Source organism: Thalassophryne amazonica, chromosome 2 (assembly GCF_902500255.1).
Source record: "Thalassophryne amazonica chromosome 2, fThaAma1.1, whole genome shotgun sequence".
Taxonomy (NCBI): Eukaryota; Metazoa; Chordata; class Actinopteri; order Batrachoidiformes; family Batrachoididae; genus Thalassophryne; species Thalassophryne amazonica.
The window spans coordinates 101,969,528-101,985,806 of NC_047104.1; the positions used below are offsets into that span (position 1 = coordinate 101,969,528).

Genomic DNA, 16,279 nt, shown 5'->3' on the forward strand with positions numbered 1-16,279 from the left:
CAAGCTTTGGGGGTGTTTTTCTGCACATGGGACAGGACGACTGCACTGTATTAAGGAGAGGATGACCGGAGGCATTGTTTTGCGAGATTTTGGGGAAGAACCTCCTTCCCTCAGTTAGAGCATTGAAGATGGGTCGTGGATGGGTCGTGGATGGGTCTTCCAACATGACAATGACCCGAAGCACACAGCCAGGATAACCAAGGAGCGGCTCCGTAAGAAGCATATCAAGGTTCTGGAGTGGCCTAGCCAGTCTCCAGACCTAAACCCAATAGAAAATCTTTGTAGGGAGCTCAAACTTCGTGTTTCTCAGCAACAGCCAGTAACCTGGCTGTTCTAGAGAAGATTTGTGTGGAGGAAAGGGTCAGAATCCCTGCTGCAGTGTGTGCAAACCTGGTGAAAAACGACAGGAAACGTTTGACCTCTGTAATTGCAAACAAAGGCTACTGTACCAAATATTAACACTGATTTTCACAGGTGTTGAAATACTTATTTGCAGCAGTAACATACAAATAAATAAATAAAAAAAATCATACATTGTGATTTCCAGATTTTTTTTTTTAGATTATGTCTCTCACAGTGGACATGCACCTAAGATGAAAATTTCAGACCCCTCCATGATTTCTAAGTGGGAGAACTTGCAAACACGCAGGGTGTGCAAATACTTATTTTCCTCACTGTATGTTGCAAATATGAATAAGCAAAGCTCTTCAACATCTCACCATGTCATTTAGGTCCTTCAGACTTTTTTTGAGTAAATGCTTCAGGGGAGCATTAGCTTTGCTAAAACCTTTCCGCTTCTGGGGGAGCTCCACCCCCCCGAACCCCCCGCCTTTTTAAGCATTTTTCTTTATTTGTCTCTCACATGTCTGGAAGCTCCTCATCATCTAACCATGTCATTTATGTCCTTCAGACTTTTTTCAATAAAATGGTTCTTGGGAGCATGAGCATGGCTAAAGCCTTTGAGCTTCTGGGGGGCTCTGCCTCCCCAGACCCCCACCTTTTTAAGCATTTTTCTTTTTTTGCCTTTCAGGTTCTGGGGAGGCTCCGGCCCACAGACCCCCTCTAATTACAGCCCTCTTAACCCCTTGCTACTTTTTAATGTAGATGTAAATTAATATTCAAAGTTTTCAGCTAGTTGACAGTAGGGCTGTACAATATGGCCAAGTTGTCGTATCTCAATATTGTCATATCAATATGATATATGATATGACTGTGATTTCACACAAAGTGCAGCAACAGTGAAAATTAAACATTCTTAAACAAAACAGTAATAATATCACACTTATTTTGCACTCATCATAAGGTTCGGATACTGTGCCCTCCAAAAGTATTGGAACACTTAGTATTTCACACATTTTAATTTGTTTATGCCATTTCAAATACAAGAAATACAAAATTATAAAGAATAAAGATTTCTAAAATGATCTTCCTCAAACTCAATCTGAAAGCAAATCTCTAAAACTTGACAATATGTTGGGAAAGTGTAGGAACACGGACCCACAACAGGGGGCGCAAATGAACGGACAATGGAGTAAGTCAAAATAACAACGCTTTACTGTTGTGAATGTGCACAACGAATACAACCAATCACAGCAATGGACAACAGTCAATTCACAAAAGTGTCGTGTGGGCAGGCTCGAAGATAGGAGACGCCTCTCCAAGGTAAGACCGGAACCACACGGCTTCCTCCGCCACAGGACCCCGGGAATACTGGAGCCGCCAAGTCCCGAACTCCCAGGTGGCCACTGCCTCCGCGTGTCGGACCTGGTACTGCTGGCGAGGAGCAAAGAACAGTTAGATGGGGGCGCGTATGCACCCAGGACTCCGAACAGCAGGAAAGGTACCTCCACCTCTCGTTGGAACAGTAATCCAAAAAAAACTAGCTCAATCCAAAAGATGCACTCTATTTGCTTTGATACGTTACCTCTCTGGTAGAAACGATATCTCGGCAAATGAGGTGGAGATGCCGTCCTGCTGATATACCTCCGTAGTGATTGGGATCAGCTGTCTCCGGTGATGGGTGACAGCTGTCATCCTGGCTGCTCCTGTAAGGCGGCAGCGCCCTCCGGTGCCTGGAGCCCGCACTCCAGGCAGGGCGCCCTCTAGTGGTGGTGGGCCAGCAGTACCTCCTCTTCAGCGGCCCACACAACAGGACCTCCCCCTCAACGGGCGCCTCCTGGTGCACGACCGGGTTTGTCAGGGTGGCGACGGTAGAAGTCGGCCAGGAGGGCCGGGTCCAGGATGAAGCCCTTCTTCACCCAGGAGCTGTAGCAATCCCGATGTCTTACGGTGATCCACCTTGCCCCTGGCACAGGTGGTACAGGCCTGGATGTAACCCCGGACGTCGGCCTCCAGGGACGCCCACCAGAAGCGCTGCCGGACGACTGCCACGGTTCTTCGCACCCCAGGGTGACAGGAGAGCTTAGAACCGTGACAGAAGTCCAGAACTGCAGCCCTGGCTTCTGGTGGGACGTAGAGTTTGTTCTTCGGTCCGGTTCCGGGGTCCGGGTCTCGTGTCAGGGCCTCCCGGACGGTTTTCTCCACGTCCCAGGTGAGGGCGGCCACGATAGTGGACTCCGGGATGATGGGTTCCGGGGGATCCGACGGCTCCGTTTTGACCTCATCTTCGTGTACCCGGGACAAGGCATCCGGTCTTTGGTTTTTGGTCCCGGGACGGTAGGTGATCCGGAAGTCAAAACGGCCGAAGAACAGTGACCAGCGGGCTTGCCTGGGGTTCAGTCGCTTGGCGGTCCTGATATACTCCAGGTTCCGGTGGTCAGTGAAAACCGTGAATGGCACGGACGTTCCCTCCAACAGATGTCTCCACTCCTCAAGAGCCTCTTTCACCGCAAGGAGCTCTCGATTGCCGACGTCATAGTTCCGTTCGGCTGGGGTCAACCTGCGGGAAAAATAGGCACACGGGTGAAGGACCTTATCGGTCTTCCCGCTCTGGGACAGCACGGCTCCTATCCCTGAGTCCGAGGCGTCCACTTCAACCACTAACTGGCGACTAGGATCGGGCTGCACCAGAACGGGTGCAGACGAGAAGCGCCGTTTCAACTCCTTAAACGCGGCATCGCACCGATCCGACCAGGTGAAGGGAACTTTTGGTGAGGTCAGGGCTGTCAGGGGGCTAACTACCTGACTGTAGCCCTTAATGAACCTCCTGTAGAAATTAGCAAAGCCTAGGAACTGTTGCAACTTCCTACGGCTTGTTGGTTGGGGCCAGTCTCTCACCGCCGCAACCTTGGCCGGATCAGGAGCGACGGAGTTGGAGGAGATGATGAACCCCAGGAAGGACAAAGAAGTGCGGTGGAACTCACACTTCTCGCCCTTCACAAACAGCCGGTTCTCTAACAACCGCTGCAGGACCTGACGTACATGCCGGACATGAGTCTCAGGATCCGGAGAAAAGATGAGTATATCGTCTAGATATACGAAGACGAACCGGTGCAGGAAGTCCCGCAATACGTCGTTAACCAAGGCTTGGAACGTCGCGGGGGCGTTTGTGAGGCCGAACGGCATGACCAGGTACTCAAAGTGACCTAAGGGGGTGTTGAATGCCGTCTTCCACTCGTCTCCCTTCCGGATCCGAACCAGATGATACGCGTTTCTAAGATCAAGCTTGGTAAAAATCTTGGCTCCATGCAGGGGCGTGAACACCGAATCCAACAGGGGTAACGGGTATCGGTTGCGAACCGTGATTTCGTTCAGCCCCCTATAATCGATGCATGGACGAAGTCCGCCATCTTTTTTACCCACGAAAAAGAAACCTGCGCCCATCGGGGAGGTGGAATTTCGGATCAGCCCGGCAGCTAACGAGTCCCGGATGTAGGTCTCCATTGATTCGCGCTCAGGCCGTGAGAGGTTGTACAGTCTACTGGACGGGAACCCACTGCCTGGAACCAAATCGATGGCACAATCGTACGGACGGTGGGGGGGGAGTGTGAGCGCCAGATCCTTGCTGAACACGTCGACAAGGTCGTGGTACTCCACCGGCACCGTCCCCAGATTGGGCGGGACTCTGACCTCCTCCTTAGCTTGGGAGCCGGGAGGAACCGAGGAACCTAGACACACCCGATGGCAGGTCTCGCTCCACTGAACCACTACCCCGGACGGCCAATCAATCCGGGGATTGTGCTTCAACATCCAGGGAAAGCCTAAAACCACACGGGAAGTGGCCTGAGTCACAAAAAACTCGATCACCTCCCGGTGGTTTCCTGACACCACCAGCGTTACAGGTGGTGTCTTATGTGTGATCGGAGGGAGCAGGGAGCCATCTAGTGCTCGAACCTGCACAGGCGAGGTAAGCGCCACCAGAGGGAGCCCTATCTCCCTGGCCCATCTGCAGTCCAACAGATTCCCCTCAGAGCCCGTGTCTCATTGACAGTAGCACGGTTGAAGCGGTTTCTCCTCTATTAGGGTGATCGAACACGGTTCTGAGCCCCCTCACAAACCCATCGTATGTCAGAAGGAGCCGTGAATTCTGCTCCCAGAGCGCTGTAGCCCAAGCGCGTGCCTCACTGCGAAGCAGGTTTATGACATAAGCTACTTTACTAGCATCGGTCGCGTACATAACGGGACGCTGTGCGAAGACGAGCGAACACTGCATCAGAAAATCCGCGCACGTCTCCACACAGCCTCCGTACGGCTCTGGAGGGCTTATGTATGCTTCCGGGGAAGGAGGGAGAGGTCGTTGAACAACCAGTGGAACGTCAACGTTACGCACAGGATCTACGGGAGGGAGAGCCGCAGCGGCGCCCGGAGGGCGCGCTTCCACCTGCGCGGCGAGAGCCTCCACCCTGCGGTTCAGGAGGACATTCTGCTCGGTCATGAAATCCAACCGAGTCGTGAAAGCGGTGAGGATCCGCTGCAACTCACCGATTACCCCTCCCGCGGACGCCTGCGCGTCCTGTTCTTCCATTGGCCGTTCAACAGCCGGTTGACGCCCCTCGGGATCCATGACGCTGGCCGAGATATCCTGTTGGGAAAGTGTAGGAACACGGACCCACAACAGGGGGCGCAAATGAACGGACAATGGAGTAAGTCAAAATAACAACGCTTTACTGTTGTGAATGTGCACAACGAATACAACCAATCACAGCAATGGACAACAGTCAATTCACAAAAGTGTCGTGTGGGCAGGCTCGAAGATAGGAGACGCCTCTCCAAGGTAAGACCGGAACCACACGGCTTCCTCCGCCACAGGACCCCGGGAATACTGGAGCCGCCAAGTCCCGAACTCCCAGGTGGCCACTGCCTCCGCGTGTCGGACCTGGTACTGCTGGCGAGGAGCAAAGAACAGTTAGATGGGGGCGCGTATGCACCCAGGACTCCGAACAGCAGGAAAGGTACCTCCACCTCTCGTTGGAACAGTAATCCAAAAAAAACTAGCTCAATCCAAAAGATGCACTCTATTTGCTTTGATACGTTACCTCTCTGGTAGAAACGATATCTCGGCAAATGAGGTGGAGATGCCGTCCTGCTGATATACCTCCGTAGTGATTGGGATCAGCTGTCTCCGGTGATGGGTGACAGCTGTCATCCTGGCTGCTCCTGTAAGGCGGCAGCGCCCTCCGGTGCCTGGAGCCCGCACTCCAGGCAGGGCGCCCTCTAGTGGTGGTGGGCCAGCAGTACCTCCTCTTCAGCGGCCCACACAACACAATAGCTATAAATAATAATCAGTTTTATTGCCAGTTTTCTTCAGACAAGTCAGGAAATGGAAACATGAACACTGAATATGCCTGAATATGAATATGTCACTGAATATGTCTTTATTTATAATAATTATGAAGAAATACAAACGTTTCTTTCACTAAAACATCAAATCTCGGCTTACATCTCAGATGTACTTTCTGGCAAATTGTAGCTGAATGTTCAGGTCTTCTTTTTAAGAAAATCCTCCTCTACACCACTTCATCAGGAAGCTGTATTTTATATTTTTAATTAATTTATATCAAGTTGTAGACATTTGCTTTCAGTTTGAGTTTAATGAAGATAACTTTAGATTTATTTATTTATTTATTTGTATTTGAAATGGCATAAACAAATTAAAATGTGTGAAATACCAAGAGTTCCACTACTTTGGAGTATAATTGAGAAACACTCTGTGGCATGTGTATTTTTAAGTGAAATGCATCATCCTGGTGTCATTCAGAGAGCAAAATTAAGAGGTTATTTAAGTCCTTCAAAGTGTCGATCCAGGAGGTGTTTGACATTTGACATTTCCTGTTTAACTATGGACTAAAAATTTGGCACTTCCTGTTTGAGACTCCCTGTGCCATGAGCAAGCTTTGCGCCACTGTGTGGCTCCTCACTCGTATTATTGTTGTTATTATTATTATTTCATTTTTACTTCTATTTTGTCATTTGATTTTTAAATGGACCACAATGGAAATAAGTGTTTTCACTTTGTTGTGTCATCATTGTATTTTTAATGTATTTACAATTGTATTATATACTTACATTGAACTTACTAAATAAAATTACTCACCACACTCGCACTTTTAATATAAAAATGACTTACCATCCTGTGCTGGAATAGCATGCCAGTCCAGAAAGTAGTTAGCAACATCCATTGTTCAGTGTTGTTAGCTAATATTCGTAGCTTCTCCAATGTTCCATTTTTGCAGTGTTCATCTTTGACCCAAAATACATAAGCATACTAAATGGCAAATGTCAGCTGTCCACAGTTTGTCTGTGATTGAACTTGCACACATGCATGCATAGCTGCTTTAAGCAGGTGCTTTTAATTTGACACACAAGAAAAGAAAAGCCGGTGGCGGAAGACATTAAAACCACTACACATTTCACTCATGGTAGCAACATGAGACTCAACCCATGGTAAGAGCAACATAACACTTAACTAAACTGACTAAACCAATTGACCTACAAAAACAGAATACATCAATAACACTAACAACACTGTTAAAGTAACAGAAACCACAATAACAGAATTTAAAACTTAAAAACCCTGAACTCCCATAATGCATTGTCCAACAATGCCCATTGCTTACTGGTTATCTAAAATTGGGAATTTCTCAAAAAATATTAGTCCTATCTACTTTCTGTTTTTGCAGCATTCATCCTTGACCCAAAATACCAAATGGCAACTCTTCCCGGTTTTTGTGTGATTGAAGCCAAACACACACACACACAGAGGCCACTTGGCTATTATAATATAGATGTGGTTGAGATGACACACTCAGAGTCCCAAAGTGTATATGACACTTCTGTAAAAAACAAGTCCGTGGGAAAGAGGTGGAGAAACAAACCCATCTCTCAAGAGTGAGGGGGTGTGGCCAACAGCAGCTCCCTTACATTGATTGAAAGCAACAGGCACATTTACATTCATTACATAGCAGGAAAAGGGATTTATTTTAGGTACACTGCCTCAGGGTTTATAGACTATTATTTGGCTGAAATTATTACTGTGTTCTAGACCTCAGGGACCTCGGTAGGTCACTAATAGGGTGTACAATTTGACCACTTTAAATGTCTTCACAAGTACCAGAAATAGTAGTAAATAAAAATGCTCCACTTATATTTCATGTATTTAAAGGGGAGCATGAAGTCCTTTAAACATATTTCTACATTGTTTTCTGTAAAACTTTAATATTTACTTTTTGAGTAGTAGTTGCAGAATTGTCATAATACAGTAAATGTTTGCAAGAAAACATTGTGTCACATGTGTTTTTTGTATACCTTTTAGAAAAAGGTGAAAATAGCTATCATGTTATTAAAGACTGACATTAATTCCTTTTCTAAAATTGATTTTTAACAATATCCTCACAGGACACATCTTCTCAAAGATAATGGAAAAGCCCTGTCAAAGCATACACTGGCAATAAAATGATTTTCTCTCTCCATATTTAAAGGGCTGAACCCATTCTCCAGAGAATTAAGGAAGACAGAACCCGCATAATCTCTCCATCATTCGACAATATCAAGTATGACACGTTTGAGATTGAAGAGTATCCGCTGTCTGCACAGGGCTTTGACTGGGAGCTTTGGTGTCGTTACCTCAACCCGCCCAAGTCCTGGTGGCACAAGGATAACAAGAGCGCTCCCATTCAGTGAGTGATCACTCCGATTGTGTTTGTACTAATAAATACAGTGTATAGCACATAATTCAACTATTCTAATCATAGTATTGGTCATAATGTAGTGTTTTTCATGCAGTCATCAGACTGTGCAAGGTTCCTTTTCTTGTCCCTGCTGTCACTATAGCAACTGTGGTACCATGTTAACAGTAGCAAGCAGCAAACATAACTGATCATCCTAATCTTTAATCTATAGGAGCCCCGCGCTGATTGGCTGCTTTGTGGTAGATCGTCTCTATTTTGAGGAGATTGGTTTGCTGGATGAGGGCATGGAAGTGTACGGGGGAGAGAATGTGGAGCTGGGCATCAGGGTGAGTAATTATGTCACTGCCTGCAGTTCGAGGCCATTGTTCATCCAGGTAATCTGTGAAAAATTAGCCATAATAATGAATTGTAATGGCTGTTGGTAGGAAGGTCACACAATATGGCCTTGCTTTCTTTTTTCTAATGTGGAAATGTTAGACTTGAATAAAAAGTGCTATTTTGTGCCGTAGCTGAAGACCGTTTGTGTGGATGAATCAGAAAAAGCAACTGTCAAAAAGGTGTTTTTGGTAATTGAATTACACTCACAATACATATGACTTGTGAGGAAGCCTGGAGAGTGTGTGGATTTGGAACCTGCTGCATGGGCACAAGGTCCACACAGACTCCATGCACAAAGGTCCCAGGTCAGAATTGAACCCTGGACCGTTTTTACTGTAAATTAACAGTGCTGATCACTAATTCACCATGACCCATAGTTGTGGCTGCTTGCAAGGTAAATAGCGTTGCATGTCTGAACAGGATATGATGCATTCTTTGTGGCTGTACAAGTCAAAATCAGTATTACTTTTAATGTTGATGTCTTCAAAAGAGATCAATGATAATCAGAGGGTTTTTAGATACAACAAGTAACTGCAATATTTTCCACCTCCGTTTTAGTGGAAGGGGAGCACTTGTCCTGGATGTAGTCATTATGGGTGATGATGTAGGCGGTGCCATGTTACTCCGCCTGTCCTCCTTGAATGTGCAGTATTATAATGTACAATGTCAGAAGTGCCCTTGAGTTAATCTGAAAATTGTGGACAGCAAAAACAAAATAGTTTCAAGGCAATATTTGGCTACACAGTCCGGATGAGAATTTGAAAGCTGGTGTACTGTGGGTGTTAAACTTATCGTGTCATGGGCATACATCCACCAAGGCCAAACAGTCCTTGAATTTTGCATTGAGAGTGCCCACGTTAGTGCATATTTATAGTTGTATTTATTTGAAATGTCTGGACATTGTGGTCTGAAACACCACTTGATTGGGAAATAAAGTAGTTGTTTTGGGTGCAATAACTGGTGTGCAAACACTTTCTGTGTTTGACTGTTTTACTAATTTTTCCCATCACTCACTGTTTTTGTTTTGTTTTGATGGACACGTTTTGTTAAACATCTACTAAATCTGCCGCAAGATACACCAGGAATACACGCCCCAAGTGAAACACTTAATTCACTTAAAAGTCCTGCAGACAAGCCAGAGTTGGTAGCTGTAAACATAAAATAAAGACAGAGAGCTGAGAGAAAATCGTACAACAGTCTAGTGATGAAACAGCTCACAGTCTTGTCACAGGATGTTCCATGTCTGCCTAATCATTAAGACATATTGGGTATTCACAACCACAGTACGAAACCACTCTGGGTCCTGGACGCCGACCACCCAGACACACTACCAGTCCATCCCAACTTCTTGAAAGTGCCCATCTATGTGCTGCAACCAGGTGGAAGGTGACATCCCCTTGGCCTTCTCCAGCTGCTGGGGTCATCAGAAAGCACCTGCATGCTCAGCCGTGCCCAGAGAAAATGTGCCACATGACAAAATGTCTTTGCTGGCGTTCGCGCATGAGGTTTTGCTAGGGAAGTGTTTAAAAATGGTCTCTCTCACTCATCTTCAACCGCTTATCTGGAATCACGTCATGGGGGGCAACAGCTCCAGCAGGGGACTCCAAACTTCCCTTTCCTGGGCTACATTAAACATCCTCCGACTGAGGGATTCCGAGGTGTTTCCCGGGCCAGTGTGGCGATATAATCATTCCACTAGTCCTGGATCTTCCCTGGGTCTCCACCCAGATTGGATGTGCCTGGAACACCTCCCTAGGGAGGCGCCCAGGAGGCATCCTACCAGATGCCCAAACCCACCTCAGCTGGCTCCTTTCAATGCGAAGGATAGCAGCGGCTGTAATCTGAGCTTTCACAACGGAATGCTCTATAGTTAAAAAACTACATCTATAATCTAGATTAAGATCCCAATAATTGACAAACTGTAATGAATTATTTTTCTTGAACTCTTGATATATTTTGGAGATTCTGTGGAAATATTGAAAAAATTCCCATCTGGTTATGCGATTTATTAATTTATTTGATTATTTTTGATGATCTATAATTCACATCTGGATCCCAATCAAGCAACCAGGTTGGTGACTTAGTCTTCTGATGAGTGTGATCATTGCACAATATTTGTGGAGTCCATCTGAACAGATGGACAAACACCTGCTGCAGTGAAACCTCCTCCTCAGAATCAACTATAGGAAAATAAATAGATTGAAACTCCGTGGAGTCTGCCTCCCTCCAGCACACAACCTAAAATTACAGAAACAATGATGTGGTCATTTATGTCCAAAGGCAGGGTCTGACTGGGAGTTGGCAGTTAGCTGACATGCACTTAGTTCAGCAGCACTACAATCAATGGGCCAGAGAAAGAACAGCCCTCCCAGGGGTAGCTAATGATAGTTTACTGTCTATTGTACAGAACCATTAATGCAGCTATCAGCCTGTTCAATACAGCGAGGAGCAAGGGACAACTCCTTCTCAGCTGCACTCACCGGATTACGCTGTGAAAAGGAAGCACATTTACAACAAAGACCTGCGTGTGGATATCCATCTTCACTAATGACTGAGAGCAATCATCAGCAGGGAAGGGAAATTAGTCCCGTAAGTCATCTTCCTTCAAAAGTCTGTGCTTTTAGAATTCCTAGGTCTGATAATAGCCCCACTGATTGCTTTATAGCTGGACACATTGATGATTTGATCACATTTCATCGCCCACACTGAAACGTGATGAAACATTTCGGTTCATGTTTCTCAGGTTTAGCTGCGACAACCAGTGGAACACTCCTGTGCTGACTTCTGTCGTGATTGTTTTGGACTTTAACAGCTAACTTGTGCAGTCTCGCCTGAGGTTAATGTAGTTGAGATTCTGAAAATGGTTTTGCCCAGGGGGTGATATGAGCTGTGAACTGCAACGCTGGAGGATCCTGTCTTGGCCCCAGATTAGCCGTCCCTCAGGGCCCCAGCGGGGTCTGTCTGCCTGCCTGCCTGAAGCATATTGGTCGTGCCTGCAGACCACCTGCCAACACACAGACCGGCTGCTGTCAGATCCTCAGAGACAGAGTGGGTCAACAGAAGACAGTCTGTTGCTTTAGATTGAAATGGAAGTCCAGAGTAAAAAAAAAAAAAAAAGCCCAAACCAGCAACTTTCTTCACAATGCGGAAGATGAATATTATGTATAATTATCATGAGGTGCTAAAATTAGCATTTTAATTATGTGTTCAGTCCAGCGTCATGTATTTTCATTTCTAGTATTTCATAAAACACTTCTGCAACCATATTTTTTGGTGCATCAAAGCTGTTTTGCAGCACTTATTACAGGCACTGTGTGTTGCTTTGTGCTTCTTTTATTTTTTAAGCTCTCAGATGGATGTGGGTCAGGCATGAAGTTGAGGGGTTTTTTTTTGTAAGGCATTCGTCAATTTAGACTGCACAATATAACACGCAGCAAAGTGGACAGAGCCCTGAAATCGAATTACAATTCAAATGATTTCCCCAAACACCTTTGAATCGTGGGTACTGCGCCGGCGGAGCAAGCCGGGAACAATGCATCATAAGAAGACCTCGCCTCTCTCTAGCACCGCCAACGTGCTCTTCTTGAGAAATGGAATCATTGAGAGCTGTGAAAAAGAATTATACAGCAGGTTTTTCAGACATGTTTTGTAGAAGTGCCAATACAAGACAATTACAGACTTTTTTCCCTCCCAAAGTGAAAAGAATATATAGAAGAAAAAATAGGTTCCATATCATCATTCTATAATTTGAGAAACATTTGTTTGTTCCACTACTCCTTTGATGTACTTGAGCTAATTTCCAACAACTTACTGTGTGTATGTTGGTTGACCCCAGAATTGCCCTGATGGTGTTTGGTGTGGCATAGATCAAGGTCATTAGAGTCAAAGTTCAGAATTGTGCCTTTTTTCCCCCATTGTGATTTGAGCAAACTTGGCACACACGTGTAGATGGTGTGTGGGATTGCCCAGGCATGTCCAATAATGTCATTGGTTAATTACTGAGGTCAAGGTTGTTGTGGTCAAATGTCAAAAAGTTTTGTTTATTTGTCTGCTTCCAAGTCCTTTAGTCACTTACCACTTAATTTGATATGTGGATGACAGTCAACTCCAGATTTTCCATTAAAGAGGTTGTTTTGGCAAAGGTCAAGGTCAAAACCATATTTGTTTTTTCTTCGAAATCCAATTTGTGCCAAACTTGCTCCACATATTTTGGTGGTTTGTGGAATTACCCAGACGAGGTTAAATTTGCCAAAGGTCATTCATTGGGGTCAAGGTCGGGTCTGCCTGTTTGCTAGCCTGCACCTCCCAGGTCATCCTTCCTTGGTTCGTCAATGAGGGTTGATCCAAAATTACAGTTAAAATTAGAATTTTGGCAAAGGTCACCATCTTGGAATTTGATTTTCAACCTGATTTGGTCCAAATGTGGTAGACACTTGGGTGGATTCCAGACTTCCTCTGACAAAGTCAATGAAGTCAAATGTCAGTTTTCCGTGGCCCCTACCATCTTCATGCCTACAGGTCCTGTTACCTTGGATTTCAAAACTCCAAGACTTTACTATTACCAAATGGTTAGTATTCAAACTTTGGTGCCTTTGTGATAAAACATGTGATAATGAGATGATCACCTCCCTGCTTTTGTGCGTGGGTCAACTTTGGCGTATGAGGGACACGTTTTGTCTTCCAGCATCAGGATGTTGCATGCAGTGTGCACACGGGGGGGGGGGGGGCATGGCTGATTAAAGGAGAACCTGGGGAGGCTGAAACTGCAGCCATCAGGTTGAGTTGGAGTAGCTGAGGGCCTCGGAGCTGAATAAATGGGAAATTCAGGAGCACAGAGTGAATAATAAAGCTTGAACATTGATCCCAGTGGAGAGGAGAGATCTTGCTTGACAAATACAGCAGAGGTCAAAACCAGTGGAGGGTTTGGTTGCACTATGTGATTTACAGAACCATAGTGCCACCTTTTTCCTCCACTTTTCATAATGTATTTGCTTTCACACATCTTGATTTTGGCCCCTTTTTTTTAAGTAAAGTAATGAAGTCGACATTGTAGATAGAATTCCTGCACAGGGCCACAGAGGGAGAGAAGAGTTGTATGAAATGTAACAGCTCAGCAGGTGTTAAGGATTGTGCAAGAATTAGTGTAATTATACTGCGCAACTGGCTTTTACACTTACAGTATCTACACCCTTTATTTTTGGGTAATATGGCAATATCGAGTTTAATGTTGAACTTCTCTTGCATTCACACATTTTGTACTGCTGCTAAAATAAAGTAGCAAACAGCTCAGATGAAAAAGTTTTTTTTTTTTCTATGTGCAGAATTTCTTGTCTTAATTGCAAATTGTGGGTTTGTGTTCAGGTTTCTGATTTTTTTGCTTTTTTTTTTTTATTTGCCAGAAAGGGTGTTCACCCACTCCACTCTTATTTGGACCCTGTTCTTTGGTGCAGCAGATAACTGAAGCAATCTTTCACACGGTGAAACAAGCATCAGATTTGGCATGAATGTTCTTCATAAATCAGTGTTTGAGAAGAAACTGCTGGCCACTTGAAAATCCTACATATACGAGGTCTGTCCAAAAAGTATCAGACCTTTTTATTTTTTTCAAAAACCATGTGGATTTGAATCATGTGTGCTTGCATGAGTCAACCTTGAACCTTCATGCGCATGCGTGATTTTTTTCACGCCCGTCGGTTGCATCATTCGCCTGTGAGCAGGCTTTGTGTGAGCACTGGTCCTCCCCTCTCGTTGGCTTTTCATTGCGAGGTGGAATGATTTGGAGCTTTGCTGCAGCAAATTTTTCCAGAAACTGTGAGAGACAGCCAGGTGGAAACCATTCGGAAGATTCAGACGGCTTTCGGTGACGATCCTATGGGCATCACACAGATTAAGGAGTGTTACAACTGGTTTAAAGTCGGCGCACAATGGCGGAGGGTGCGCCGCGCTCCGAGCGGCCATCGACAGGCTGAAACGACCAGATCATTTCCAAAGTGAACGCTGTGTTGATCCGGGACGTCGTCTGACTACCAGAGAAATTGCAGAAGAGGTGGACATCAGCACTTTTTCGGCACATTGCACTGTTACAGGAGATTTTGTAATGAAAGACGTGCGGAAGTTGGAAGTCTCACAGGACATGTTGTGACATGTCCAGCTCTTACACAATTCCTCGGATACTCACTCGACTGAAAAGCCACCGAAAGCCGTTTGAATCTTCCGAATGGTTTCCACCTGGCTGTCTCTCACAGTTTCTGGAAAAATTTGATTCAGCGCTGCTTCAATCGTTCAGACATTTTCCTCGCAATGAAAATCCAACGAGGGGGGAGGACCAGTGCTCACTCAAAGCCTACTCACAGGGGAATGACGCAACCGACAGGCGTGAAAAATCTCACGCATGCACACGAAGGTTCCCGGAACACCTCTCCAGCGAGGCATCCAGGGGGCATCCGGAAAAGATGCCCGAGCCACCTCAACTGACTCCTTTCGATGTGGAGGAGCAGCGGCTCGACTCCGAGCTCCTCCCGAGTGACCGAGCTCCTCACCCTATCTCTAAGGGGGCGCCCAGCCACCCTGCGGAGGAAACTCATCTCGGCTGCTTGTACTCGCGATCTCCTTCTTTCGTTCATGAGCCAAATCTCATGACCATAGGTGAGGATCGGAACATAGATCGATCGGTAAATCGAGAGCTTTGCCCCCCTACTCAGCTCTCTCTTCACTACGACAGTCCGATACAGCGACCGCATCACTGCAGATGCTGCACCAATCCGTCTATCGATCTCATGCTCCATCCGTCCCTCACTCGTGAACAAGACCCCGAGATACTTAAACTCCTCCACTTGAGGCAAGGACACTCCACCGACCTGAAGACGGCAAAGCACCTTTTTCCGGTCGAGAACCATGGCCTCGGATTTGGAGGTGTTGATTTTCATCCCGGACGCTTCACACTCGGCTGCAAACCGCCCCAGTGCATGCTGAAGGTCCTGATTTGACGAAGCCAACAGAACCACATCGTCTGCAAACAGCAGCGTCGAGATTCTGTGGTTCCCAAACCAGACCCCCTCTACACCCTGGCTGCGCCTAGAAATTCTGTCCATAAAAATAATGAACAGAACCGGTGACAAAGGGCAGCCCTGGCGGAGGCCAACGTGCACTGGAAACAGGTTTGACTTACTACCGGCAATGCGAACCAAGCTCCTGCTGCGGTCGTACAGGGACCGGATAGCCCTTAGCAAAGGACCCCGGACCCACGGAGCACTCCCCACAGGGTGCGCCGAGGGACACGGTCGAATGCCTTCTCCAGATCCACAAAACACATGTGGACTGGTTGGGCAAACTCCCATGAACCCTTGAGCACCCGATGGAGCGTATAGAGCTGGTCCAGTGTGCCGCGACCAGGACGAAAACCACACTGCTCCTCCTGAATCCGAGGTTTGACCATCGGTCGAATTCTTCTCTCCAGTACTCTGGAATAGACCTTACTGGGGAGGCTGAGGAGTGTGATCCCCCTATAGTTGGAACACACCCTCCGGTCCCCCTTCTTAAACAGAGGGACCACCACCCCGGTCTGACAATCCAGAGGCACTGTCCCCAATCGCCATGCGATGCTGCAGAGGCGTGTCAGCCAAGACAGCCCCACAACATCCAGAGACTTAAGGTACTCAGGACGGATTTCATCCACCTCAGGAGCCTTGCCACCGAGGAGCTTTCTAACCACCTCGGTGACTTCAGCCTGGGTAATGGATGAGTCTGCCACCGAGTCCCCAGTCTCTGCTTCCTCTTCGGAAGACATGACGATGGGATTGAGGAGATCCTCGAAG

The 16,279-nt window shown here is 46.4% G+C and overlaps 1 protein-coding gene across 1 annotated transcript in view; it reads left to right on the plus strand.

The window, feature by feature from the left end:
- Positions 1-16,279, plus strand: part of galnt18b (UDP-N-acetyl-alpha-D-galactosamine:polypeptide N-acetylgalactosaminyltransferase 18b) — a 366,991-nt gene that overhangs the window by 217,327 nt on the left and 133,385 nt on the right. The window contains exons 5-6 of the mRNA XM_034190778.1: positions 7,878-8,075; positions 8,299-8,413. Coding sequence (XP_034046669.1) covers positions 7,878-8,075; positions 8,299-8,413 — 313 coding nt within the window. The remainder of the gene's footprint in view (positions 1-7,877; positions 8,076-8,298; positions 8,414-16,279) is intronic.